Raw genomic sequence first — 27769 nt, 5'->3', positions numbered from 1 at the left:
CACTTTTGAATCGTCATTTTACAATTAAGTGAAGCTACCAGCTGTTCGGAAAGTAGATTCTACCGAGAAGAACTGGCAAGAAAGTCAGTAGTTACTTTTTTTAACATTTAAAAAATACAAAGTCATGTTAGTTAAATACAATTATTTAAATTAATATATCCTGCTTGGAAGTGAACAGGTATTGACTCCACGCTTTTTATTTTCAACCGACTTCAAAAAGGAGGAGGTTATCAATTCGTCTGTATTTTTTTATATTTGTTACCTCTTAACTTTTTACTGGGTGGACCGATTTTGATATTTTTTTTTTGTTTGAAAGGTTTTTTAAGGCATTTTAATTTTATTTTTTTCCGATGATGGTATCCGTATGAAAACGACATAAGTCTTAAATTTGCATTATGTATGTGCACGATAAATAGGTGAATAACATAAAATTGGTTAGCACCATTTTGATGATTCTTTTTTTATTATAAAGCATATACTTTAAGGGTAGTTTGGTGAAAGTTTGGTATGGTTCTGAGCATAGGATCAATGACAAATTAAGGGAACGGGAGGGAACGGAACAATTCTGAGGAGCACGTTAGCAATGCTCGGTCGAATCTTTTATTTATGGGTTACTTGGATATTTGAATCACCTTCCGGAACGTGGTTATGTTCATGTAATTGTCATAATCGAATATTATAATCAACTAGCGACCCGCCCCGACTTCTCACGGGTGCAATACTGATACTAATAAATTTGTTTATTTACGACATCACAATGCGAACTTCTAAAATTGTCAGTGTTTCTTTACTATATTGTTCATTTATTATATACACAAACCTGACCCTTGAATTACACTATCTATTAAAAAAAACCGCATCAAAATCCTTTGCGTAGTTTTAAAGATATAGCGACAGAGAAAGCGACTTTTTTTTATTCTATGTATTGACGGAACTCCTAAACGGCTTTCAGTTAGGGTGCGATTTGGGGCAGAATTTCTTACTGTCTTTAAACAAATTTTGTGAATATTATGTGATGTCATATGATATGTCATAATAAAAATAATTGCATATTTAACATATTTTTTAGAGTCCTCCTAGGTAAAATGAAATGAAAAATATTAGACTACTTAAAAGTCGATTTACGATTACATAATGTAATTATAATTATTGCTATATTTGGAGTCGGTGTCAGCTAACCCTATATTATATCTATCTAAAAACAATACGAGAATACTTTAAGAAATATGTTTCTTACAAATTACCTTTTATACGATATTATACTTGGTCAATCAAGAGGCTCGTATCGCTTCTTGCTTTGATTGTTGAAGCGTGTGCCCGTGGCTGACACCGGCTCCAAATATAACAATAACTATAACTACGTTATATAATCGTAAATCGACTTTTAAGTAGTCTAATATTTTTCATTTCATTTTACCTAGGACTCTAAAAAATATGTTAAATATACAATTATTTTTATTACTTTTTAGTACATTTTTATTTGTTTTAAAATAGTGTTTTATTTGAAGTCGGTTTTTCTTTTTGGTAAATTTTATTTATACACTTACTTTATTCTACAACTACTTCTTTCGGTGGGTCTTGCAACGTAATCCACGTGGATTGCACTCATTGTTTAAGTTATTATTATTTTTAACTAGCGACTCGCGAATTTGTTTATTTACGTAACATTAAAAACTCCTAAAATTGTCAGCGGTTCTTTGATATATGTCCATGTATTATAAACAAAAACTTTCACCCCGAATCACTTCATCTATTAAAAAAAAACTATCAAAATACGTTGCGAAATTTAAAAGATATACGCATACATAGACTAGGACAGACTGCCGTAAACGACTTTGTTTTATACTATGTAAAGATTATTGTGGTAACATTTAGGCGTTTGTTTTGTTAAAATAAAATTATTAAGAAAAAGTTGAGCTGTGAAATATAAAAGTAGTAAGAAGCAGTAAGCAAGCAAATTCACTTTTCCGCTTACAATATTAGTGAGGATAAGGATAGGGCGATATGACGAATAGTTTCACTTAATGCGGCATTTCCATTCAAACTACTGCCCTAATACCCATGAAATCGGTTTAACGTGTCCCTCTAAGTGCTTTGCTAAAACCACTTTTGTTTAGACATCCCTTAATCTGTGAGGAAGGAAATCAAAAATAATAAGAAAAAGAATGGCTCCGTGAACGTATTATAACAATCAATTATATTCATGAAATAAAAATAAAATATCTAACGATGTCTGTTATTATTCGAAATTCGAAGGCCTTTATTTATTATTTTATTTTACGAACACTACAAAAATAATTATTAATATCATGTAATCAGTCAGTCCACAACTGATCACACTTCTTCACTCTTCTTCTGCTTTCCTTCTCCAATCCCTGCCCACTGCCTTACAAATCCCATCGCACTCTAAAACGCCCTATACTATGTTCGACAACATGCAATCTCCATTAACATGTAACCTACCCATTGCAAAATTCAGGGTGCAATGAAATATTTGAGTAACCTTGGGTATAGCTCTCCCCATAACGCGCTTTGTTGGGCGAGCACCATTGTGAATGTCCACTTTTCGATTCCGTATGACATTTCAGACGGTCTGATTAAAAACCTTCGTTAGACTTTGAGGTACAGGTGATGGGAAAACTTAACGAAGTTTTTCAAATACGCCCAGCCCAGCTATATAAAGTGTAAGGACACTTATAAAGTCTACATACTTATTCGGGAAAAACTTCGAAGTTGACTCCACTTAGTGCAACCGTTCCCAAATCAATGAAAATTTTTTATGACAAACAGGAATTTTCTTAACTATTTGTTGCTATTAATTTTGGTAAAGATTAATTGTAGACACATGCATAACAGTAAAATAATTCGGATAAACAATAAAACGGTTAAAAATCTTTTATCTTTAAATATAAAATAGACTAGGATATATTTGTAACATCTGCGTCTAATAACAAATGTATATTCAATATCTTACTTTGAAGCGATCCATCGCTTCGAAGGGAATGCGATCACCCGTACAATTTTACCTAAAATGCAATAAATTTGCTAAATTTTTACACACTTGCATGGTTACACTTAAATTTGTATTTTTGTAAAAATGTCTAAAGCTCATTTTGTTAATTTATTTAAATATTTTTATAATAAACGTAGAGGGTGCTGGTGCTATATCACGTGTACTTATATTCAAATGAAATTGCTTCACCTTAACCCAAATGACGTAAAATATACTACATATCTATATTAATATAATAAACTGGAAATTAACTTTGTCTGTCTGTTGTTCTTTCACGACCTAATCGCTAAATCGAATTTGATGATATTTATATACGAACATTAACTCAAAGAAAGGACAAGGATAAGGACAAGAAAAGACAAGGCTACTGTTTTACTACACTACAGACTACACAATTACAACTAACACTATATTCGCTGGGTGCGAAGTATAAGGTGGGGGAACCACGAAATGATCGCAGCGCGCGTCATGGTCAAAAAATTAACTTTCTGTGGCGGACGCTGTCACGATTTACGTTTTTAGTAAATAAACATGAGTCACGAAGGTTGCTGCGTAGTTAATTGCAAAAAAAATGACAGAAATAGTGATAAAAAATTCTAAAATGATGTCGTGTGAGATTGGTCGGAATCCAGTTTTTATAATTAATTTGGCCATGTTTAACTGAAAATACATAAAAGGATGGATTATTGAGAGCACAAGCACTAATAAATTATCGTCTGCTATTTACATGAAATGCATTATTCGATGAAATTTGCTTATTTCTTTACTTACTTCTCATGACGACAGCCATGAAAAATCCGTAATGTACTAAGCGAAACCTATTGATTGTGCCATTTTAGACGAAAAATAAAAAAGACTTACCTTATATAGATTTAGAATATTTATTATAATATAAATGAATAAATGTAAATTACAATATTTAATTAAAATTGTTCGTTTGTAAATAACTCGTCGTAATGACAGCCGGGCATTTGACATTTCGAAGGCCACCGTAATTGCAACCGCTAGTTGGCGTTGTCATCGCGCACCCAGCGAATTAAAAAAAAATATACTTCATTATTGTGGGTAAACGTGGTGATTATTTAATTGTGTAGTTATGTGAAATAAACGAATAACTTGATTGAATACAAACGATTACCGACAATCGAGAATTATAACTAAATAAATGAACGCTCATAAACCAGCTTTCGAACATGTGTACATGTACAGTATATCCTACACACGATATAACACACCTACTTATATAACTACGTACGTATACAACGATAACTCTTACGTTTTCAGGCTTCTGATACACTGAAAATCAGAAAATTATTACAGTCATTGGTATGACATTTATGAGGCAATAGACGACCTATAGGCACCTTGCAGAAACAATAGAGGGCGTTATAATCCCAACAGTAGAGACACCGTGCGAGTAAAAACAGAAACTTCCCAGGCACATTATTCAGACTGGTAGCTGTCAAGTCTGTAAATATGATTTTACAATGATTAAAATTATAAAATATGGTTTTTTACCAATTAAACAACGATCGGCAGCAGGGTCAAAATGTATCAAAAGCCAAAAGCTATTCGAGTCAGGACATGTTTTCGATGTCACAGAAACAGTTGGCCAAGAACAAGAAACAATATTGACTGGAAAAATTGTTGCGCAGACAAAAATTTCAAATGTATATAATGTTAAGATAACTAAGTACTTTTTAAAATTAATTGTTAATACAATATCTTTAGAAAACCATTATTTATATTTTTTATTTTATCCCTCTTTTTTCATTTTAATTGCAATAGGAACATCAAAGTTGCAATTTGTCAATGCAAAGAAGGTCTATCAGGACAATGTGAGCACGTCTGTGCCTTAGTCTATTACGTGAATTCTGCAGAAGTTACAGAATCGAAAACTAATAACGCACAAGAATGGGGCCAACCGTACGACAATTACTGGGTTATGATAAAGGAGTAACAGTAAAATTTGACACCCTTAAAGTTGTTTTTGGATGTATTACAGCATCCAGAACTACAACAATACATTTCGATAGCTCAAATTAACAAAAATTAACACGAAAATTCAGAATTTTTTTTCGTGGTTTGACAGTAGAATTTCTGACATTGAGGATAAAAGTTTTGAATATGAGTCACGAGATGGCAGAGTCATCGCTACGCACGGTGCCTTTTTGTATAAAGCGAGTCAAAAATCAAGTAAAAAAAATCTCTTCATTGTTCAAAAACAAACTTTACTCACGTTCAAAAAATATGCACAAATGTCTTATCGCTTGAAAAGTGATCTCTTCCATGTAACCTTAAGGTAGAGGGAAAAATAAAACAACTTACCTTTTGTAATTGTGTAATGAAAAATATAAAATGTAAGAGAACAAAACATAAGTAAAGTAACAGCCTATTGATTTCCCACCGCTGGGCTAAGACCTCCTCTCCCGTTAAGGAGAGGGTTTGGAACATAATCCACCACGTTGTTCCAATGCGGGTTGGTGGAAGAAATTAGACACATAGGTTTCCTCACGATTGTTTCTTTCACCGCCGAGCATGAGATGAATTATAAATACAACTTAAGCACATATAAAGGGGTTTGTCTGGGTTTGAACTCGAAATCATCGGTTAAGATGCATGCGTTCTAACCACTGAGCCATCTCAGCTGTCAAACAAAACATACTTGTTATAAATAGCTAATGAAAGCTATATGGATATATGATATAGTATATGTATATGCCTAACTTCAATTATTCACTAGTAATATCAATTTCAAACCTGTGTACTCGGCAAACGTAATTTGAAGAGCTATTACAGCAACCCTTATATGAGAAATTACATTAATCTGAATAGCGAAATTAAATGATGCTTATATTCAGATAGAACGTATATGGAACATATAAGATGAACAGATCGGTTTCGTGAAGATTTATCTTCTACCACATTGTGTACAATGCTGCACTAGCTGGAATCTTTTTTATTTGACGTTTTGCAAATGACCTTTTCATTTCAATATTGTGACCTGCGGTGTTTTTCAAATTTATTCGTACAGAATAGTAGATAGAATATATTATATACATTTATATTAATGGTATTGAAGGAACATAACTTTGTATTTAAAATTTTGAAAAAGACGCTACTGATTTTCTTGCCAGTTCTTCTCGGTAGAATCAACATTCCGAACTGGCGGTAGCTTTACTTAATATAGTTTATAAAATAGCGAATCAAAAGAGCTTGAAAAAACCTACTGGTTTTCGAGTGTAATTTTGATTTTGAATTACAGTTTTGACGCCCAATGATTATCTAAAATTTAGTTAAATAATTATTGTTAATATATTACGTTAAAATTAAATTTAATTACGTTTTGTTGCTTAGAAATTTCGATTAATGACAATATTGTATTTCAAAGCCGAATTTAATCTAAAATATGATTCAAGGCCATAACTTTAACGACCTAATCAGCATAACCTTGAATCGTAATACGTAGGTCCACGGTTCGAGTAAATGGAGTTGATCCCAAGCAATTAAATCTGTGTGTCTGTTAACTTATAGCGGACCGGAAAGATAATACGTAATTTGCATTCACACCCTATTCCGAGGTCCATGTGGACCGTTTGGTCCATCGTAAATGTAATGACTAATGACCCGATTTAACGTTATCCGTCCTCCCAAAAAAGGATACCATGACTCCGAGAATTCATTCCATAATAAATTATATCCGTTAATATAAAAATTAAACGGACCAATGGCAGTCGCGAATCGCGAATCTTAATAAATATTTATGGTGAACGCATTCAATGTAAGCTCATTCGTATATATTATGAAATGTGTTTTTATACAGAGTTATTCGGCTTTCATTATTATTTGTTAAGGGTTTTTGCTTTTAATATCTGAAAATAAATATGACGCTTTTTTTTAGACTGTTACTTATACATAAACTGCTGTGAATCAAACAAATATATATCATAAGTGACTTTCTGATGAGTTGTAAAAATAATAACCTCAAAAATCACTAAATTTCAATGAAAAATCATTTGTTTTGTGTCTTTTTAATTGCATTCTACGTACTTATTTTCAATACCGTTGTTCAATATAGCGTTTCTGTTTTTGATAAAAATAGCAAATATTCTAATTCGAAACGCTGGTTTTATGAACATCTAAAGACTCTAATATAAACAAAACGCTTGCTACATTAAAAGGTAAAGGAAATATTTTGTTATGTTTATTCGTCCCTAATTCTCAATTATGTCAACATTTTCATTAAAAGTATAACACCTCGCTTTATTGCCTCGACTGGTGACGAGGGCTAGTTTATTTTTTGCCCATAGGATCGGAATTGCGTTTCAACGGAGAATTGCTGTTAGCATTCACGCTACCATTCCATACGGTCATGATTTGTACACTAGGCCCAGTGGTTAGAACGCTTGCATCTTAACCGAACATTGCGGGTTCAAATTCAGACAAGCACCACCGAATTGTGTTTTTTTCATTCATCTCGTGCTCGGTGGTGAAGGAAAACATCGTGAGGAAACCTTTTTGAGGAAATGGATCTCATTTCATAAAAAATCTGCGACATGTGTATTCCACCAAACAGCAGTGGATAATTTACAGGCCATACAATAATCATCACGACCATGCTTACTTTGAGAAGTTTGTAATTTTTTAACTTTAGTAGACAGACAGGTAAATGGACCAAATTATGGTATGTGGTCACAACTTCCACCAATATTGGCGCCACGAAAAATTTTAACCAATCCTTACATCACCAATGCGGCAATGGCTTTAAAAACTAAGATGTAATGTACCCTTGTACCTGTAGTTACACTGCCTCCCTCCAGTTTGTAAATATAATAAGATCGTAATTATAAATTTCCTTGTATTGCTACCTAGCGATAGACTGTATGATGAAATCAACCCTAATCACCAAGTAACAACAGTTACAGTGATACATGTGACAAATCTCTTCATTATTCACCTTGGAATAGATGGATTCTTGGATTGAAATTGGTGGATTTACTTCTCTTAATTTAAATCAGACTCCAATCGAGGTAAAACGTGTTCAATTCCAAAAAACAATTTGAAAGCGTTACCGTTATATTGTTCTCGCGGTACTGTGAATTTTGTTTTACTATTTGTATTTACAATATATTTTTAAATTTCACCATTAATATTGTATCTGCTATCGAAGCCTCACCCACGCTTTTTTATGATTTATTTATTTCAGTCATCATTTTTCAAATCTAGAACAATTTACCATTTAAACCATTTATTTTGCTACACACATACATTACATAGATTATACAGGAAAAAAAATTAAATTTAAAGAACACAGTAGGTGGCAAGGGGTTCATCTCAGTATAAGCTGTGCTAATGCACAGCACTGATTTTCAGATGGCCCCTGACTATTGGGTAAACATAAACACATGCACGCAGACGAAAATAAATAAATGAAATTATAAGAACAAAAACTAAAAAGCCCTTATACTAAAAAAAAAGAAACATATCACACAAAAAGAAAAACATCACAAGGAACTTAGAGATAAGATAGACAGACAGACAGACAGACAGACAGACAGACAAACTTAGATATAAGACATTAAAATTGAATATGATTAATACTAAGTCTATGAGGTAGTATGACTAACACTATATTTGGAGTTTGTTACTCTGACTTATTTATTTAAAAATAATACCGTCAAGTATTTTTTCCAAGTCGCCTGGGACGTACTATTACGCAGAGGAGGGGGTAAGTCGTTCCATATCTTGGTGGCAGAGTATTTAAACCCTCCCTTATATTGAGCCGATCTGTGAGCTGGTACCACTAATTTATTTGCTTCTCTCCTACGGGTACATTTCTGCTGCACGTCTCTAACCCAGTCCAGCTTACCGTACAGGTATGTCGGCCTTTTCTTAAAAAAAACTTTATGAACTAGACACGCGAGATGTATTTTTCTTCGAGCTTTCATATTTAATGTGTCTGTATCGTTAAGAAACGGCGTGATGTGAGCTCGCTTTGGGACAGGGTAACCGAAACGAACGCACGCATTTTGAACTCTCTGTATGGCCTTTATATATAATATGGCCCGTATACTGTGTCACAATAGTTAAACTGAGACAGTACAATGGATTCGACAAGTATTTTCCTAATGGGTTGTGAAACATATTTTCTAATATTATATAATGTTTTTAAACGATAAAAGGCATTCCTTATTTTACAATTTATATGGTCTACGAACCTGAGTTATGGATGACTTAACTAACCCTAAATTAAATTTAAGGATTTGTGTAAGGTCAAGTCCACGCTATGTCTATTTATTTGTTGTTTTTTTATTCTATAGGTTGGGGAACGAGCATATGGACCACCTGATGGTAAGATGTCATCACCACCCATAGACATTGGCTCTGTAAGAAACATTAACCATTGCCAATGCACCTTAGGAACTAAGTTACACTGGCTCACTCAACCATCACACTGGAAATCAACAATATAAGGTACTGCTGTTTGACGGTAAAATCATATATCTATATATATAAAAATGAGTTGCTGTTCGTTAGTCTCGCTAAAACTCCAGAACGGCTGGAGCGATTTGGCTAATTTTGGTCTTGAATTATTCGTGGAAGTCCAGGGAAGGTTTAGAAGGTGAGAAAGTATGATAAAAATGCTAGGAATATAATAAAAAAAAACCTTTGTTTTTCCTTAGAAATAGATTTATAAGAGAATTACCATTGATTTTCTATGATTATCGATGTTAGACAATAAAACATTGATGTTTTAAAATTGATTCTGCATTATTTAAAACATCGCTAAGTCTATTTTTCGAATCTATTTCTACAAAAGTAAGTGGCATTTTTCGATGTTACTTTAAACTCGAGAACGGGCTCACCTATCCAAACTAAATTTTCAGGGTTTGTTTGGACTATTTAGTAGATGGTTTATGTGAAGTTTGCCCAAAATCGGTCTAGCCGTTCTTCATTAATCACATTTTTTGTAACAAATGAATTCAATAAATGGTGGGTCATTTTGCTAATGGAGACTTTTTAGACGGGGAATTGTGCGGTCAAATTATAAGTAAGTATTAAATAAAAATGAGTACAATCATCCCCCAGTTTCAATAGGTTATACGTCTTATTTCAGTTCATTATTTACAAAAAAAAAAAAACATTTAAAAGTACATGTTTGCATTTATTTTCATATCTAAATACACAGAAAAAAGTAAGTGCCATGAATTTTTCGTCCATAAGCACAAAATTATATCTCGAGATGTGGTAAACTATATCATCAGTACATCGTTGACATGTATGCCAAAATAGAAACTGACCGTCTTAATTTTAATCGTTTCAAGCAAGCAAAATTAAGATCCGAAGAATATATTCATTTGCAAGATGCGATAGCGAATGATGCTAATGTAAATGACATCGGGCGACTGACTATATTGCCATCTTCGTTTTTTGGTTGCCCACGGCATATGAACAAATATGCACAAGACGCAATTTCTTATGTACGAAAAATGGTCGACCAGATCTGTTCATTACATTTACATGTAATCCGTAGTGGGATGATATTAAAAACAATTTATTTGAAGAACAGTCGACAATTGATCCTCATGGACATTGCAGCACGTGTTTTTCGGCAAAAATTGAAAGTAATTATGGATTTAATTGTAAAATTATGTATATTTGGAGAGGTGATTCCATATGTACTCCATTAATTGGCAAAAAAGACATACACAAACAACAACAACAACAACAACAGCCTGTAAATTCCCACGGCTGGGCTAAAGGCCTCCTCTCCATTTGAGGAGAAGGTTTGGAACATATTAGTTCGTTATATCTATTTCTCGAATTTAATAAATTCTTCCAGTCGCAAAAAAACATCGATGTTATCAATTAACATAGATGTTTAGAGCTCCATAAACATCAAGTATCAGTGTTCGGTACTGATGTCATTATCAACGCCATAATCATGTTTTTGTAACATGGGTAATCCCCACTTTGTCAAACATTTGATGTTGCCCCCGTTATTCAGAAATCAAATTGAAAGAATAGTTATATCTTTGTAACTACATATTAATTCACAGGAGGTTTTTTTTTACGAGCATATGGGCCACCTGATGGTAAGTGGTCACCATCGCCCATAGACATTAACGCTGTAAGAATTATTAACTATTCCTTACATCGTCAATGTGCCACCAACCTTGGGAACTAAGATGTTATGTCCCTTGTGCCTGTAGTTACACTGGCTCACTCACCCTTCAGACCGGAACACAACAATACTGAGTACTGTTGTTTGGCGGTAGAATAACTGATGAGTGGGTGGTACCTACCCAGACGGGCTTGCACAAAGCCCTACCACCAAGTGAAAGAGGTACAAGAAAAACCTTAATTTTAACTTCAGATATTTACTGTCTGTCAGATCATTCTTATCATTTATTTTATTTTTATTCATTTATCGCCAAAAATAGCGCAAAGGCCAAGATCCTATAGGTATGCAAATTTATTGTTTGGGACGAATGCACAATGGCCCTTAAAAGATCAGTGGAAGAACTGGAACGTACGTTGAAAGATCTACGTAACAACCAAAATATTTTTGGTGGGGCCATGATTCTGTTGTCAGGTGATTTTCGTCAGACACTTCCAGTTATTCCCCGATCAACTGTTGCTGATCAACTAAACGCATGCCTTAAATCATCAAAATTGTGGCGGCACATAAAGACACTTCAAATAAGATAATGAAAAACGTCATTGAGGCAACAATCATAAAGGGTAAATATAAAGGAAAGGATGTCTTGATCTCGCGTATACCAAGGATTCCAACAGATTTACCATTCGATTTTAAACATCTATAATTAATTCTATTAAATCTAATTTCCTGTACGCCTGGCCTTTGCGGTGACAATAAATAAATCGCAAGGCCAGTCGTTGAAAGTTTGAGGAATCAACTTGGAGTTTCCCTGTTTCGCGCATGGACAATTATACGTCGCGTGGTCACCACAAAGCAAAACAAAAAAAATTAGTTTATCAGAAAGCTTTAAATTGATCAACAGAGTGTATCGTTACTGTGTGTGTGTCAATATCAAATTGAAAACTTTTAAATAGCCAGTATTTCAGACAAACTTTTTTTGTAAATATCTATTTTTTGTGACGTGACTATTTTCAGCAATATAAAGTACACAATTTTTTAAAAATATTGTAAGCAACATCACCATAATAAAACTTGACCACCTATATTTTACCTATGTTGTATTTAGTGATATTTTATTGATTTGTATTGTAAATGAGTTTCAAATTAAAACTATAGCCAGTTTACACTAAATGGTTTTGCAAACTTTATGTTAGGATTAATATTAATAATATTAATAATTAATTTAGGACTTAATCATAGTGACATGGAAATCAATCATGATTCCTGTGTCATTGAAAATATAGAAAAAATTATTCAGTGTCGCTTTTAATGTAAGTATCAGTTATTTCACCGGTTTCACTGCGTGCAATGGTTTCTATGCACATCACATTTGGACTTTCGTGTCCAATATGGTGGACTTATTAAAGTGAACAGCATTTCACAGAACGCTACTGAAAGGTCAGCTCATCCACGAATATTTCCACAAAGACATCGGGATATGGGGGCTTTTTTCGTGGAAGCACACAAATTAAGTTTCTGAAAAATATTATTTTTGGCGTGCATTGACTACAACGTTTACATATGTATATATGTACATTTTGTTTTTGTCACGCGTTACCTAAATTCCATTATCCTGTCGTGTTTTTCTGAAGTCTATTCCACAAAAATGCTGATAAAATGTTTTAAGATTTAAATAAGAAAACTAGAATTGTAATAGCAGTAAATTACTTAATTTACTATCAATTTATGCAAGGCGTCTGGCAGGAGCTGGATGCGATTAGCCGATCAATCATAGAGGCGGACAATAAGAGAGGCGTATGTCCAGCAGTGGACGAAAAAAGGTTGTATGTGGTGACAATGATGTTACTTAATCTTGTTTTTTAAAAAATGAGTCTTTTTTTATTTCAAAACATTGTTTTTTTTAGAAATTTCATTTCATTTCTGATTCAAATCAAAATAAACTTTATTCAAAGAGGCTTTTACAAGCACTTTTGAATCGTCATTTTACAATTAAGTGAAGCTACCACCGGTTCGGAAAGTAGATTCTACCAAGAAGAACCGGCGAAACTCAGTAGCTACTCTTTTTTAACATTTAGAAATACAAAGTCATGTTGTCATCCTGCTTAGAAGTTAACAGGTATAAACTCCACGCTTTTTTATCATCTATAAAAAGTTGTATCGAATATTATGCTTTTTTTATTAACTTTAACTGTAGCTTTTATGATTGTTTTGGACCATATCTGCACTATACTATTTTTTATACATTCGATGACTCGCTATTATACATTGTTGCCAAAATACATTACTGCAAAACGGTACCAACAAAATCTGTACAAATTTTCAAACTCAATTCAATGACCGATGTAAACATATAAAACTAAACGGAAGCACATTTACATTTATCACAAAATATCGATAAACAAATCGAGAATTCTAAATTCGAATCGGGATTTTCGGGAAAATAAAAAACAAGCAATTTATATTTTTTTAATTTTTATATTGATTTATTTGTGTCCTGCATAACACATATTTTAATTTAAAAAAAAAATTTAATAAACACAACATTTCTCTTCTTTCTGGCTGAACAATTTTATTACTTATATACAATTGCAATAATCATAATATATTTTTACATTTCTCTCTAAAAAATCTACTAACTATATAATTGTAGAACTTTTTATATATATTCGTTTTTAGTCAATTTATTGGTAGCTTTTCATGTAACCAGGTACGTTTTCCTTCATTGAACTCAGCTGCCGTGTGATCGGTTCCTTCGAGGATCCATTTTGTGGTCAAAAGACCTTCTACACCGACCGGACCTGTCATGAACAAAACGCGCAATTAGATTTTTTTTTTAATTATAATCTCGGCATATGTCATGATTTATTAAGTCTTAATACGAATGGTTTTTAATACAGATGCTGTAAGAAGTTTACAAATTCGAATTAAAAATAATTATTTTACTGAATGAATTTAATTATTAATCAATAACAAAAAATGCATTCAAGCATTTAATAATTATATAAATAAAATTTTAACAAAAAGAAAAACCGACTTCAAACAAAACACTATTTTAAAACAAATACAAATGCACTAAAAAGTAATAAAAATAATTGCATATTTAACATATTTTTGAGAGTCCTCCTAGGTAAGTGAAATGAAAAATATTAGACTACTTAAAAGTCGATTTACGATTATATAACGTAGTTATAGTTATTGTTATATTTGGAGCCGGTGTCCGATGTGTGTTGATAATAAATAACATACGCAAATAATGTTACTATAAACAATATTTTTAATTTTAATTTAGTATTACAATTGAATAATTTTTCGGCGTAACGCGTTACGTAACGAAGCTCTTACCCACCCATAAGAAGTTATCACTTCAAAAATGTTTGCCAAAAAATTAAAAAAATGACTTGACTATTATATATATGTAATGATGATGTATATAATATATAATATAATCAAGTACAACCTCGGGCGTGTATTCTGGCCGTTGATATTCCAACTTCAGCTCCAAGACCGAATCGGAAGCCGTCGGCGAAGCGAGACGACACGTTGTGGAACACACACGCGCTGTCAACGCTACTCAGGAACTGTCTCGCTGTATTATCTGTTAAAAGATATATCTATAAATTGCCCACTGTTGGGCTAAGGCCTCCTCTCCCTTTGAGGAGAAGGTTTGGAACATATCCCAACTCGCAGCTCCAATGCGCGTTGTTAGATATACATGTGGCAGAATTTCATAGAAATTAGTCACATACAGCTTTCCTCACGATGTTTTCCTTCACCGCTGAGCACGAGATGAATTATAAAAGCTAAATTAAGCATATGAAACAGCGGTGCTTGCCTGGGCTTGAACCCGCAATCATCGGTCAAGATGCACGCGTTCTAACCACTGGACCATATCGACTCCATCATGAACAGCCTATAATTTGCCCACTGCTGGGCTAAGGCCTCCTCTCCCTTTGTGGAGAAGGTTTGGATCATATTCCACAAAGCAGTTCCAATGCGGGATGGTATACACTTGTGGCAGATTTCGTTGAAATCAGTTATATACAGGTCACGACGTTTTCCTTCATCAACGAGGACGAGATGAATTACAAACACAAATTAAGAACATGAAAATACATAATAGTTAACTGAATCACTCACCCTACACATTAGAACACAACAACATCTTCCACTGTTAAAAAAAACTGTTTGAATATCGAATCAAACAGACAAACAACACTTTTTTTGGCATTTAAATATGATAATAGTTTAAAGTAATCTAACGAAATATATATAAGAGTTATATAATCTTTACAACAAAATTTAAAACCTACGTACACTAATTTTGTTGCATATTTTTATAATGGAGTCAGCATCAGCTACATTTGCTAAAATAATTACATTTGAACGACAACAATCCAAAACATCAAATTTATAAATATTTAAACCTTCTCGGATAAATGATCTCAATAATGGGATATATATATCCCACTGGCTTTTTGAAATACTTCTATAGTGGCCTTATCAACCACATCTATAATTTTAATTTTACTTTGATAAATATGCCTTGAGATTATAAAATAGCAAATGCCAAATTGAATTATGATAATGACCAAACAAAGCCACTCGCGTGTACCATTCAACCTAATTTATAATATAGTAAGTGTACTGGCGCATTTTCACCTATTTCCTGTTGCAAATTTCCGTCACGGAAAATCGTCCGGTAAATCACGTGTAGATTATTCATAACGTTATTGGATTAAATACTACTCAATATGCTTACCATTCTCTGTGACTATAACATCTGTGTGGGAGCTTCCGAATTTGTGTATATGATCTATTGCTTCATCCATATCCTTAACTATTTCAATACAGCACTCCAAAGAACCGTATTCGTGTTTCATGGTCCTCGCCGCTGGTGGTCCAAACGTAAGCTGACTTGCCAGCCTTGGTCCAGCATGTATCTTCACGCCTTCATTCTTCAACATGTTGCATATTTCCGTAAACAATGGACCAGACATGTGATCCTCGTGGAGCAATAAAGTTTCCATTGCATTACAGGCTGCCGGGTAATCGCATTTTGCGTCACGAACAACTTTCAAAGCCTTCGCGGGATCGGCGTCTTTGTCCAAGTATACGTGACAGATACCCTCAGCGTGACCCAGGACTGGTATATGTTGAGATTGCTTCTGAATACTTCTTACGAGATCTGATGAGCCACGAGGAATTATCAGATCTATGTGCTTTTCCATTGACAAAAGATCGCTTATCTCTTCCCTGGTCGATACTAATTCAATAGCCTCCTGTGCTCCAACTGTTTGTAAAGATTCTTTGACAAGATCCATCAGCGCTCTATTGGAATTAGCCGCTTCCTTTCCACCTTTCAACAATAAGCCGTTTGCTGATGCGATGGCTAAAGCAGCTACTTGGGGCAACGAATCTGGTCTAGATTCGAATATCACAAGCAGAACTCCTATGGGTACTGTTACTTGTCGAAGCATTAAATTTTCAGCTAATTTCGTCTTCCTCAATAATCTGCCTACATTCTCATAGCTGGAATCAGCTATTTGCTTTAGGCCTATAGATAAAGTTTTAAGCTTTCCTTCGCTCAGCGATAATCTGTTTAATAAAGGTTTTTCGAGGCCATTCTTTGTAGCTTCTTCTAAATCCTTCGCATTTGCTTCTAAAATTTTCTCTTTCTTTTCCAGTAAGAGATCTGCCAAGGTATGAATGGCTGATGCCCTTTCGGCTGGAGAGAGTTTCTGTAAAACTCGACTACCAGATCGAGCTGTAAGCACACATTATATCTTTAAAATATCTAAATAAATTTGCAACTGGTAAATTAATAATAATGTAGAAATAATCAAAAGAACCATTTTAGATCATAATTGCCTCATTGCCTCCACTGGTGACAGGAGGGCTGGTTCGTTTTTTGCCAAGAGGATCGGAATTGCGATTCAACGGGTAAATGCTGCTAGCATTCTTGCCACCATTCCACGCGGTCAAGATTTATACAGTAACTAATTTTAGTTCATACTTGTATACATATATTTAAGCATTTAATGTTATTTATTGTTATGTTAAAAATATATTCTTATTTTAGATCAATATAATAATCTTACTTACCACTCTCTGCCATGACATCAACTGACGTCGATGAAGTCGTCGCGGAATCGGTGAAAAACGTTCCAACTTTACGTCCGCTGATGATAGTTTTGATCGCATTGTCTTGCATACCGTTGCATATCACTACGCTTACTCCTCGAGCCATCGCCCATGTAGCGGCTTGCACTTTCGAATCCATACCTCCTGTACCAACCTAATAATAATATATACATTTTTTAAATAATAGTAACAGCCTGAAAAATTCCCACTGCTGGGCTAAGGAACTTCAATGCGAGTTGGTTGTTTTACATGTATCAGAATTTCATTGAAATTAGACAAATGCATGTTTTCTCAGTATCATTTCCTTGGGAAAAACAAAATATTCTGTAATTTGAAATTTAATTTAAAACTCTTCCATGAAAGGTTAGAAAATGATGTATTGAAAAGCCCTAATTGGATTATTATTCTGTTTGAGAAAAATCATCGATATTTTTTTACACATATGGCGGAGTCCCTTAAAATTGATGGATGTTTTACATCCCTAGTCTCACAAAAAAGTTTTACGCATCAGAATAATAAGGGATTTTATGAAGGCAATTTGTTCTGGTACTTTTTCTAACATATATTTAAATTTCTCTATACAACAACAACAACAAACAACAACAACAGCCTGTAAATTCCCACTGCTGGGCTAAAGGCCTCCTCTCCCTTTGAGGAGAAGGTTTGGAACATATTGCACCACGCTGTTCCAATGCGGGTTGGTGGAATACACATGTGGCAGAATTTCTATGAAATTTGTCGCAGGTTTCCTCACGATGTTTTCTTTCACCGCTGAGCACGAGATGAATTATAAAGACAAATTAAGCACATGAATCAGCGATGCTTGCCTGGGTTTGAACTCGCAATCATCGGTTAAGAAGCACGCGTTCTAACCACTGGGCCATCTCGACTCTTAAAATGTCTCTATACTCGTTTGTAATAAAAAACTTGTCTTACTTTAGATTTCTGCCCGAACTGCACTTGATCTCTTTCCTTCGACGTGTATGTGTGTATCATGCGAGCGCCATCCTCCCACGGCGGCTTGTTATAGATACCGTCGACATCCGACATCATGATGAGCAAATCAGATTGTATCTCAGCGGCTAGCAATGCTGAGAGACTGTCATTGTCTTTTATGCCAATACCCTATAATAATAGGAAAACATATACTTTTAATACAAGAGAATTCAAAGAATACAGTGGTGCTGTTTTTGTCAAGATTTCAACATTTTAGCGACCTTTTGTATACAAAATAAATCCAGATACAACCGTATTAGCTCAGTTTCGCATCTATTTTAAATACCTATATTTATTTAACTTATATATTTTGTTTATACTTAGTGGTAGGGCTTTGTGCAAGCCCTTCTGGGTAGGTACCACCCACTCATCAGATATGCTGCCGCCAAACAACAGCACTTCGTATTGTTGTGTTCCAGTTTAAAGTGTGAGTGAGCCAGTTTAGCTACAGGCACAAGGGGCATAACATCTTAGTTAACAAGGTTGGTGGCGCATTGGCGATGAAAGGAATGGTTAATGTTTCTTAAAGTGTCATTGTCTATGGGCGGTGGTAACCATTTACCATCAGGTGGTCCATATGCTAGATTTGACACGATCGAATCAAAACGCGCTGCCGGTCTTGCAAAACCTAGCAATTGTCCTACTAATAATAAAAGATCACCGATGAACTTCAAAACAAAATTTCGTTTCATATTATATTCGGAATTTCTTTACGAACTAATATATATTAACATTGAAAAAGAATATTAAGAAAATAATTGGAACGATTACTATGAATTCTCAGAAAAAAAATTGTGCTAGACTGTTCTGTTCCTTACAAAGATCGGAATGTATTATATTAAAGATTTATTGTCATTAATAATTATTATGCCTCAATATGTTTTGTTCTATCCGTACTATCGACATTCCAATCGAAGCCCTCGTCCAATATTTATTGTAACATTGATTCCCTCATTATTTGCTATTTAATAAATATCAAAAGATTTTGATTTCAAATCATAGATTGGACTCACCAGTACTTACCTAAATAACATCTTTAGCTTTTAACTGTGTTGGGCAATTCTTGAATACGATAAGAATAAAGGAATTGAGAGGGTATCTATATTTGAACAAACGCTAATATTCTGTAATATCTACTGAATAGTGTCCTAATATCGGTTAATGGCGCCCATTTTGGCATTGGTCGATCGCGTTATAAATAAATCTTCTATTTATTCCCTTCTATATTCAAAAGATATAAAGAAAGTTAAAATTACATAAGCTAAATATGGATAAACTCTTCTTTAAAGACGAGTGCCACTTTCCTTATTACTGTATTTTAAATCTCAATCTTTGATAAAATTTTCAGGAACGTATGTACGTTTCTCAGTAAAATATCATTCGAGATTCGAGTCGACATCCTAAATATAATATTTACATATCTAGCAACGGTTATTACAGAAGATAACTCAATCAAAGATTCACTATAAGTTAGTGGATTTATATTGAGATCGGTTTGTGATATCATTATATTTATTAATTTAATTTTATCACAAATCCAATCAAATCAAAATAACCGTTATTCAAGAAAGCTTTTACAAGCACTTTTTAATCGTTATTTTACAATTAAGTGAAGCTACCACCGGTTCGGAAAGTAGATTCTACCGAGAAGAACCGCCAAGAAACTCAGTACTTTACTCTTAGTTACTCTTTTTCAACATTTAAAAAAAAACAAAGTCACGTTACTTAAATACAATTATTTAAATTAATACATCCTGCTTGGAAGACAACAGGTATTAACTCCACGCTTTAATATCATCTATAAAATAGCAAAGTTAAAAATGCCTGCAGAATTTTATTATAGAAACGGATATCTTGCCCCAAGAAGGATTTATACAAACCTCGAATATGATCAATAATGCTAGTACATTATTGTCACTAGATACTCTAACTTCATTACACTCAGATTAAATAACATAGAAAATAAACAGTAGAAATAGTTCTGACTACTTAAAATATTTACCTAAATCACCATTTATTAGAACGCAAGGGCAATTTATGATGTTCAATGAAGTCCAACTAGATCGTACGAGGCGATAGAAAGGAAATTGCATGATCTTCAATAGACCACATTATGGAACATCGCGCAGACTTAAAAGCGTTCAGAAATCGACTAACGTGTCGTTAGATAATCGAGTTATCAAGTAAATAAAATAAATATATATGAGACAACATCACATACATTACTCTGGTCCCAATGTAAGCTAAAGCACTTGTGTTATGAAAAATCAAAAGTAACGATGGTACCACAAACACCTAGACCCAAGCCAGCAAAGAAAACTAATGACAATCTACATCGATTCGGCCGGTAATCGAACCCGATACATCGGAGTGGGGTACTCGTGAAAACCGGTGTACACACCATTCGACCACGGAGGAGGTCTATAGTGTTGTTTATCCCGAAGTAAGTCGTCCAGAAACGTGAACGATACAAAAATGTATCCGCCCGAGCGGTTTTCCTTCAATTCTTAGGTCATATGTCTTTGTCTCGTGGAAATAATTGTACACACGTTCCATATGGAATATTATCTTGCTTTTGAATTCGTCGGAAATTACAAAACGCAGTCTGTATATTGATGAAATAAGTCGGTCATTTAGAAGTGTGCGTCCACACACACACATAATGTAATTTAATAGATATAAGGAATATCATTGTACATCCAAGAACATGGATGGATGATGATATTCCTGAATGTAATAAATAATAGAAAAAAATTAGACGTAACTGCGACACAGGTATCCTCAAGTTGTTTTTCTGCATTTCCAAGCATAAGATGAATAATTAGGAAAGTAAATTAGACACATGAATCTTCATATTATTTCACCATAATTTACGGCAAAATGAACATGTTCATTAGATCGTATTGGATACCATCAAACATGGGATCATCCCATTCTATGTTTAGTTTATTTTAAACAAATTATAGTAATGTAACCCTACTTTGGTATAAGCAAAATAAACGACTAGAAGTATCTAGAAATTGTCGTATCATGAGAAATAACAGCCCATATAGATGCAAGTACACTTTGGCATACATTTTGTTTCAATATGTTTCGGGATGGCAGAAAGCCATAATCCACAAAAGCATCCCGTTGTAACCGTAAAGATAAATCTGGCAAACACTGCAATACCACTAGTATTTTAAATGAACTGTTGTGTCGGCGATTTCGTTATATTGAAAATATTTCTGTAAAGCCTTACATTTATATTGATTGGCAATCTTTGTAAATGACTCGCGATTAAAAGGCCTTTGTGGCTAAAAATAAATGTTTTACAAGGTTGAGTTTTGTCTGGATAAATAGTAATTAATAATTAAAATATCATTTTTCTGGAATAGTTGATAATACTAAGACTGTTTTTTGTAAGTTTCAGAAAAAAAAATTATAAGATATATACATAAAGTAAAGTAATGTAACAGCCTGTAAATTCCCACTGCTGGGCTAAAGGCCTCCTCTCCCTTTGAGGAGAAGGTTTGGAACATATTCCACCACGCTGTTCCAATGCGGGTTGGTGGAATACACATGTGGCAGAATTTCTATGAAATTTGTCACATGCAGGTTTCTTCACGATGTTTTCCTTCACCGCTGAGCACGAGATGAATTATAAAGACAAATTAAGCACATGAATCAGCGGTGCTCGCCTGGGTTTGAACCCGCAATCATCGGTTAAGATGCACGCATTCTAACCACTGGGCCATCTCAGCTCTAAGATATATATAAGATATATACATATATTTTAATATTTATAATCGTCTATAATATGTTTGCGCCATTTTTATACCAATTCGAAAAATATCATATACACTATTTGAGTAGAGGAACTCGATAAGTTGGACTTAACAAATCATACCAACACTAATGTAATAATTTTAGGAGAAATTCTTAGTCTTTAGTTCGTATATTAACGCACACATGTGTATGTGTGTGGGTGTATGTGTGTGTAGCACACATTTTATTGAAAATGAAATAAACGAACGCAACAATACAACGCACCTCATTGGCTGTACAACTCATGTCAACGCTCACTCATATTGCCTATATGAGTGAGCGAGAGAGACTATAAGACAATGAAATTACAGACATAGGCTGAACATGACATATTATAATTATTTCGCAAATAAATGTGGAGTTAGCACGTCCATTTGGATCCACTATAACTTCTTAACAACAAACAACAACAACAGCCTGTAAATTCCCACTGCTGGGCTAAAGGCCTCCTCTCCCTTTGAGGAGAAGGTTTGGAACATATTCCACCACGCTGTTCCAATGCGGATTGGTGGAATACACATGTGGCAGAATTTCTATGAAATTTGTCACAAGCAGATTTCCTCACGATGTTTTCTATCACTGCTGAGCACGAGATGAATAAAGACTAATTAAGCACACGAATCAGCGGTGCTTGCCTGGGTTTGAACCCGCAATCATCGGCTAAGATGCGCGCGTTCTTACCACTGGGCCTTCTCGACTCATATACTATAATATCTTAATAACTCAAAATCTGCCTCTGTACTATGAAATACGTGGTCATAATTCCCCCTACCTTCTTTCCGGTCCCCGGTACCACGGTATCGTCGTGTATGTACATGGGTGGACTGACAGCATCGTTCGTGTTCACGATGGGCACGATGTTCAATGAGATCAGTTCGGAGAGTGTGCAGAATAAATTCTTCCTCGTTTCCTCATTGTAAAAGTCCGGCTTTGTCACTAATACCTGTTTTAATGTTCAATCAAAATAGAAAACATTCTTTATTTAAATATAACTGATGTTAATAACAACAATAGCCTGTAAATTCCCACTGCTGATTTGTCACATGCAGGTTTCCTCATGATGTTTTCCTTCACCGCTGAGCACGAGATGAATTATAAAGACAAATTAACCACATGAATCAGCGGTGCTTGCCTGGGTTCGAACCCGCAATCATCGGTTAAGATGCACGCGTTCTAACCATCTGGGCCATCTCGACTCCGATGTGAATAATGTGAATAAACGATAATTAAACTTACAACACAAATAAAATATAAAAAATTAAGTTTTTGTACAACCAGAAGTTGTATACAGAAAAAAATATATATCACGCAAAGACGCCGTTATCCCTTACGACAATCTTTATTTTATGGATTTTACTATAAAGCAATGTGAAACTTTAGTATATTTTAATTACGTTTGTTAACCATAGCATGCCTCCTAAAATTTTATTTCAAACAAATAGTGCTGTATATGCTGTGGTCAATTTAATCGAATGATTTAGCGGTAAAGACAAAACAAACGTAACAATGTGGGTAGTACAAAAACTTCTCCGTAACTAAATATCATGGTGATCGATCACAGAAGTTTATTGAACTCAGATACACAAGCATCAATTTTCATATATAAGATTTTCAGATATTATAACAAGAAATGTGAGAATTATTTAATATCAACATACCTGCGCAATTTTGACGTTATATTGGGAGAACATGGCGTCGTACATCGACATTAGCTCGGACTGGCCGACAGCCGCCGCCGCCCGCGGGTCCAAAATGCTTCCCGCGTCCTGCAATAACATTTCATAATTTAATATAACATTTAATAATAATAACTACGTGTTTAACGTTGAAAGTCAGTTTTTGTTTAATGTTCCACAAAATAGTCTGAAAATTTGTGAATACCGACAACTGCAGAGTAAAAGTAAAAGTAAAGTAAAGTAACAGCTTGTACATTTCCCAATGCTGAGATAAGGCCTCCTCTTCCATTAAGGAGAGAGTTTGGAACATATTTCACCACACTGGTTCAATGCGATTTGGTGGAATGCACATGTGGCAGAATTTCAATGAAATTAGTCACATGCAGGTTTCCTCACGATGTTTTCCTTCACCGCCGAGCACGAGATGAAAACACAAATTAAGCACATAAATATAGTGGTGCTTTGCCTGGGTTTGAACCCGCAATCATCGGTTAAGATGCACGCGTTCTAACCACTGGTCCATCTCAGCTCTCTGCAGAGTACGTTAAGATTTTATAAGTAACTAGTAGTCGCGTTGCTTGTCATGAGATCAAATCAGCATCATACCAAATTTCATCAAATTCGGTTCAACAGTTTGGCCGTGAAAGAGTGACATACAGAAAGATCTACTTTCACATTTATAATATTAATATATATAATAAAACATGTTACAGTGAATTGGCAAGTGAATGCTGAATGGATGTGTGGGCTGACAAAAATATATAGCATAAGAAATGAGCGCGTTAGAGGGAAGCTTCCGTAACATAAAAGTTGAATGGAATCTGATATATCATTGACTCGCAGTCCATTTATAACATATAAATGGAATAAAGGCATTAAAGGTCAGGGGCACAAAAATAATGGATAGCAATATTACTAAATATTAATCTCTTAATTATAAATGATATATAGAAGCTTTATTGTATTGTATTTTGGTTCTTCATTTGTTAGATATAGAAAAAAACCCTCAGTTCAACGAATTATCTAGAAAAGGGCATTTTCTTTTCCAAATACTTGTTTTGGGCACGTACCCAAGACACTACATTACTATACAGTCATCAGTGCCCCAAGGACTAAGTTTGAACCTACAATATCTGATAGAAAAAGGTATGTGCCAACAATTTTAAATTTAAGGCCATTAACCAAATATTGTACATCAAATCAAAAATCAATGAAAAAGCCATTAAGAAAAACGTTATCTAGTTTCCAAATAATTGTCATCGCTTAAATTTACTTCATAACTTTGGGAAAAATTATCTCAAGCGCTAAGATTGTTATCAACATTGATAGAAAATGATACAACATTTTTATTTGAGTGCGTCTTGTAAGATAATGTGTCTGGTGATAACGATTTCTTAATAGTACACTTATGATAGTGGGAATTACATAGGGTTTTTATTAAAGAGATTGTCTGTAAGATTGTTGTACGCGATAAGGCTTGATTGCTTGCATTATGTATAGCTTGTGACTTTCCCAAGATATCTATCTATCTGACCAGACGAGACGGGTTAAGATACTGTCTAATGTATATTAAAAAAAACTGCACACAATAATATAAAGTCTGTACATGTATATATTAATTATGGCTTAGTATGGTTATTATGGCTATTAGTTGCAATCTGAGTTATCTAAAGGTGATCTTTCAATTTAATAGTAATAATTAAGGCCGGTTTAAGGTGCCCAACAGAGATTCTAACGATTCAAATAACAAAATGTAGTCAAATTATAATACTGTTACTATTTATTGTTGTAAAAGTTACTGATACAAGAAAATAAATTATAACTAACTTACAGAAATTATAAGGATAATCATAACGATTTCCACGCATATGTTGCTTTAGATAATTACTCGCAAAATACATTGACAATGCATGCACCCTGCTTTACAATTTAACCGCTGGTATTCAGAACGAGATCAAGGAATGCCTTTCAACTGTAGCTACTATTACTGTGTAATGTTAGGGCAGAGGTTGATGCGATTATTCCCTAGAACATTGAATCTGTTTCAATCTATTTAATTATTTATCGTTCTAGTAAGAATGTTATGAATAAAACGAAATATGATATGAAAACAGCATCTGCAAGAATTTTTCTTGAACTTTTCTTGAAGTTTCTATAGACTGCTATAACTTTTAAATCATGATTGATCCTTGTTCCCTTGTCCTTATTCCCTATCTTAGTCCAATGTATACTACATATACTTCGTTACATATTATGGATATTAGTATAAATATATATTTTTTAATTATAAATTTCTTTTCAAGCGATCAGAAAAGGCCAAATTTTTGTAATGAGACTTTACATTTCATATTTATGAAATACTATTTGTGTTATAACGTATATTTTGAATATTGGCATGAAACAAAGTCGAAACATCGGCTGACTTTTGAATGACGTAATTTGAAATGCGCTTTGAATCTGCGAATATTTATGTTTTCGAAATTTAATCTGCACATATGGATCATCCAAGTATTCATATAAATAAACTTTAAACATTAAAATTTAAACATCAATTATAATTCCATGCTTCCATATCCAGCTTTACCAATTTCTTGAGGTCTTTTTTTTTTGGCTTTATCTCAAACAATTATTCATAAATTTTACATCAACTTTGCTTTCGACATTATCTGTGTATTGGTGGCATTTTTGGGTATGAGCAAGAACATACATAAAAAAACGTAGCTAGGATACTAAGTCAGTATTTGTATTCAATTGTGAGATGACGCCCGACAGAGAAGTATGGAAGGTAAAGACATGCACCGACCCCAAATAAAATTGGGATAAGTGCTGGAGGATTATGTATGTTGAAAATATATAGAAAGGAATGGTTCTGATTGTGTGATGTATAACAGATATACTATACCTCTCGTGTGTGGTCGCTTGGTGACAATGTTTCCCTCATAGACAGGGACATGAGCAGTTCCTGAGTGAGCTTCTGTCTCCCGAACGCGACAGCGCCACTTGTGACCATTATGCATTCCCGACCTTCGTGATGGCATTCTGCTACCTAGAGAACGTATTATACAAATCATATTATTGTGTACTAATAATGGTGGCCTGGAAATACTTATTGACTGATATTTCTGAACTTAAATTACTTATTTTAATAAACATTAATATAAAAGTAGTAAAGTAACAGCCCGTATATTTCTTACTGCTGGACTAAGGCCTCCTCTTCCATTAAGGTTATTCCATCTAATGTTATTTGAATAATTTGGTTACCCGTGCTATATAGTTTCAGTTGATTTATGTGTATTTACTTGCACCAGACTGTTTTAATATAATTGTTGCGAGCATGCCGTGCACACAAGATTTGGAATGCAATCAAGTCCGGAATTTTTAGTATAAATTCTGATTGTATTTTATTTTTGTGCCTATGAATACACAAATAAATACACGTCAAACTAAATGAGGCTAAAATATTTAAACGATTAAAACACGTGAAAAGTAGTCGGGTGAGTGTCAAAACCTCTTTATATCTTTAATTGGTTTTGATAATTTATCTTATGTTTACAAACATGAAGTTCAGAAATCTTATGATAAGTCAAAAAAATTGTTTTAAATAAATATAAAACTTAGTATAAAATAAACGTTTTTAATCTTACGTGGGTAATTGTTTGTATGATTAAAAGTAACTTGAGCAGAATTTATGTTGTATAATTTGCTACTACAAAGACTACACTGTACTACATGTATATTGTATAAACATATGACTATATGTATTTTATACATTTTTAATAACTATTTCATTAAATATGTAATTAAGAGAAAGATGAGTAATTTATCAACCTGTTATCTCTATCAACACTTGAAGTTAACACTTAAAGATTAATAAACAGTTACTATGTGGAATTTATTACAAAAAAATGGCTATAAATCATTATTAGTACACATTTTGTTTTGTAATCTTTTATATTGTTTTAATTACTTATTTATTAAATTTTTAATATTATGTAATAGTTCTAAAATAGT

General features: G+C 33.7%; 1 protein-coding gene across 2 annotated transcripts in view; it reads right to left on the bottom strand.

Moving 5' to 3' along the window:
• Window positions 1-13685: 13685 nt before the first annotated feature.
• LOC124543528 (delta-1-pyrroline-5-carboxylate synthase) overlaps window positions 13686-27769 on the bottom strand; it is a 33686-nt gene continuing 19602 nt past the window's right edge. For both annotated transcript variants that reach the window (XM_047121753.1, XM_047121754.1), the window contains exons 3-10: window positions 26661-26804; window positions 23741-23848; window positions 22855-23025; window positions 18216-18404; window positions 17241-17433; window positions 15898-16902; window positions 14596-14733; window positions 13686-13936 (exon numbers count right to left, since the gene is read on the bottom strand). In XM_047121753.1, the coding sequence (XP_046977709.1) occupies window positions 13815-13936; window positions 14596-14733; window positions 15898-16902; window positions 17241-17433; window positions 18216-18404; window positions 22855-23025; window positions 23741-23848; window positions 26661-26804 (2070 nt within the window). In that variant the 3' untranslated portion in view covers window positions 13686-13814. The remainder of the gene's footprint in view (window positions 13937-14595; window positions 14734-15897; window positions 16903-17240; window positions 17434-18215; window positions 18405-22854; window positions 23026-23740; window positions 23849-26660; window positions 26805-27769) is intronic.

The sequence above is a fragment of the Vanessa cardui genome, chromosome 3 (genome assembly GCF_905220365.1).
Source record: "Vanessa cardui chromosome 3, ilVanCard2.1, whole genome shotgun sequence".
Classification (NCBI taxonomy): Eukaryota; Metazoa; Arthropoda; class Insecta; order Lepidoptera; family Nymphalidae; genus Vanessa; species Vanessa cardui.
Note: the sequence above shows the minus strand (reverse complement) of the source record. Positions and strands in the feature narration are given on the sequence as shown.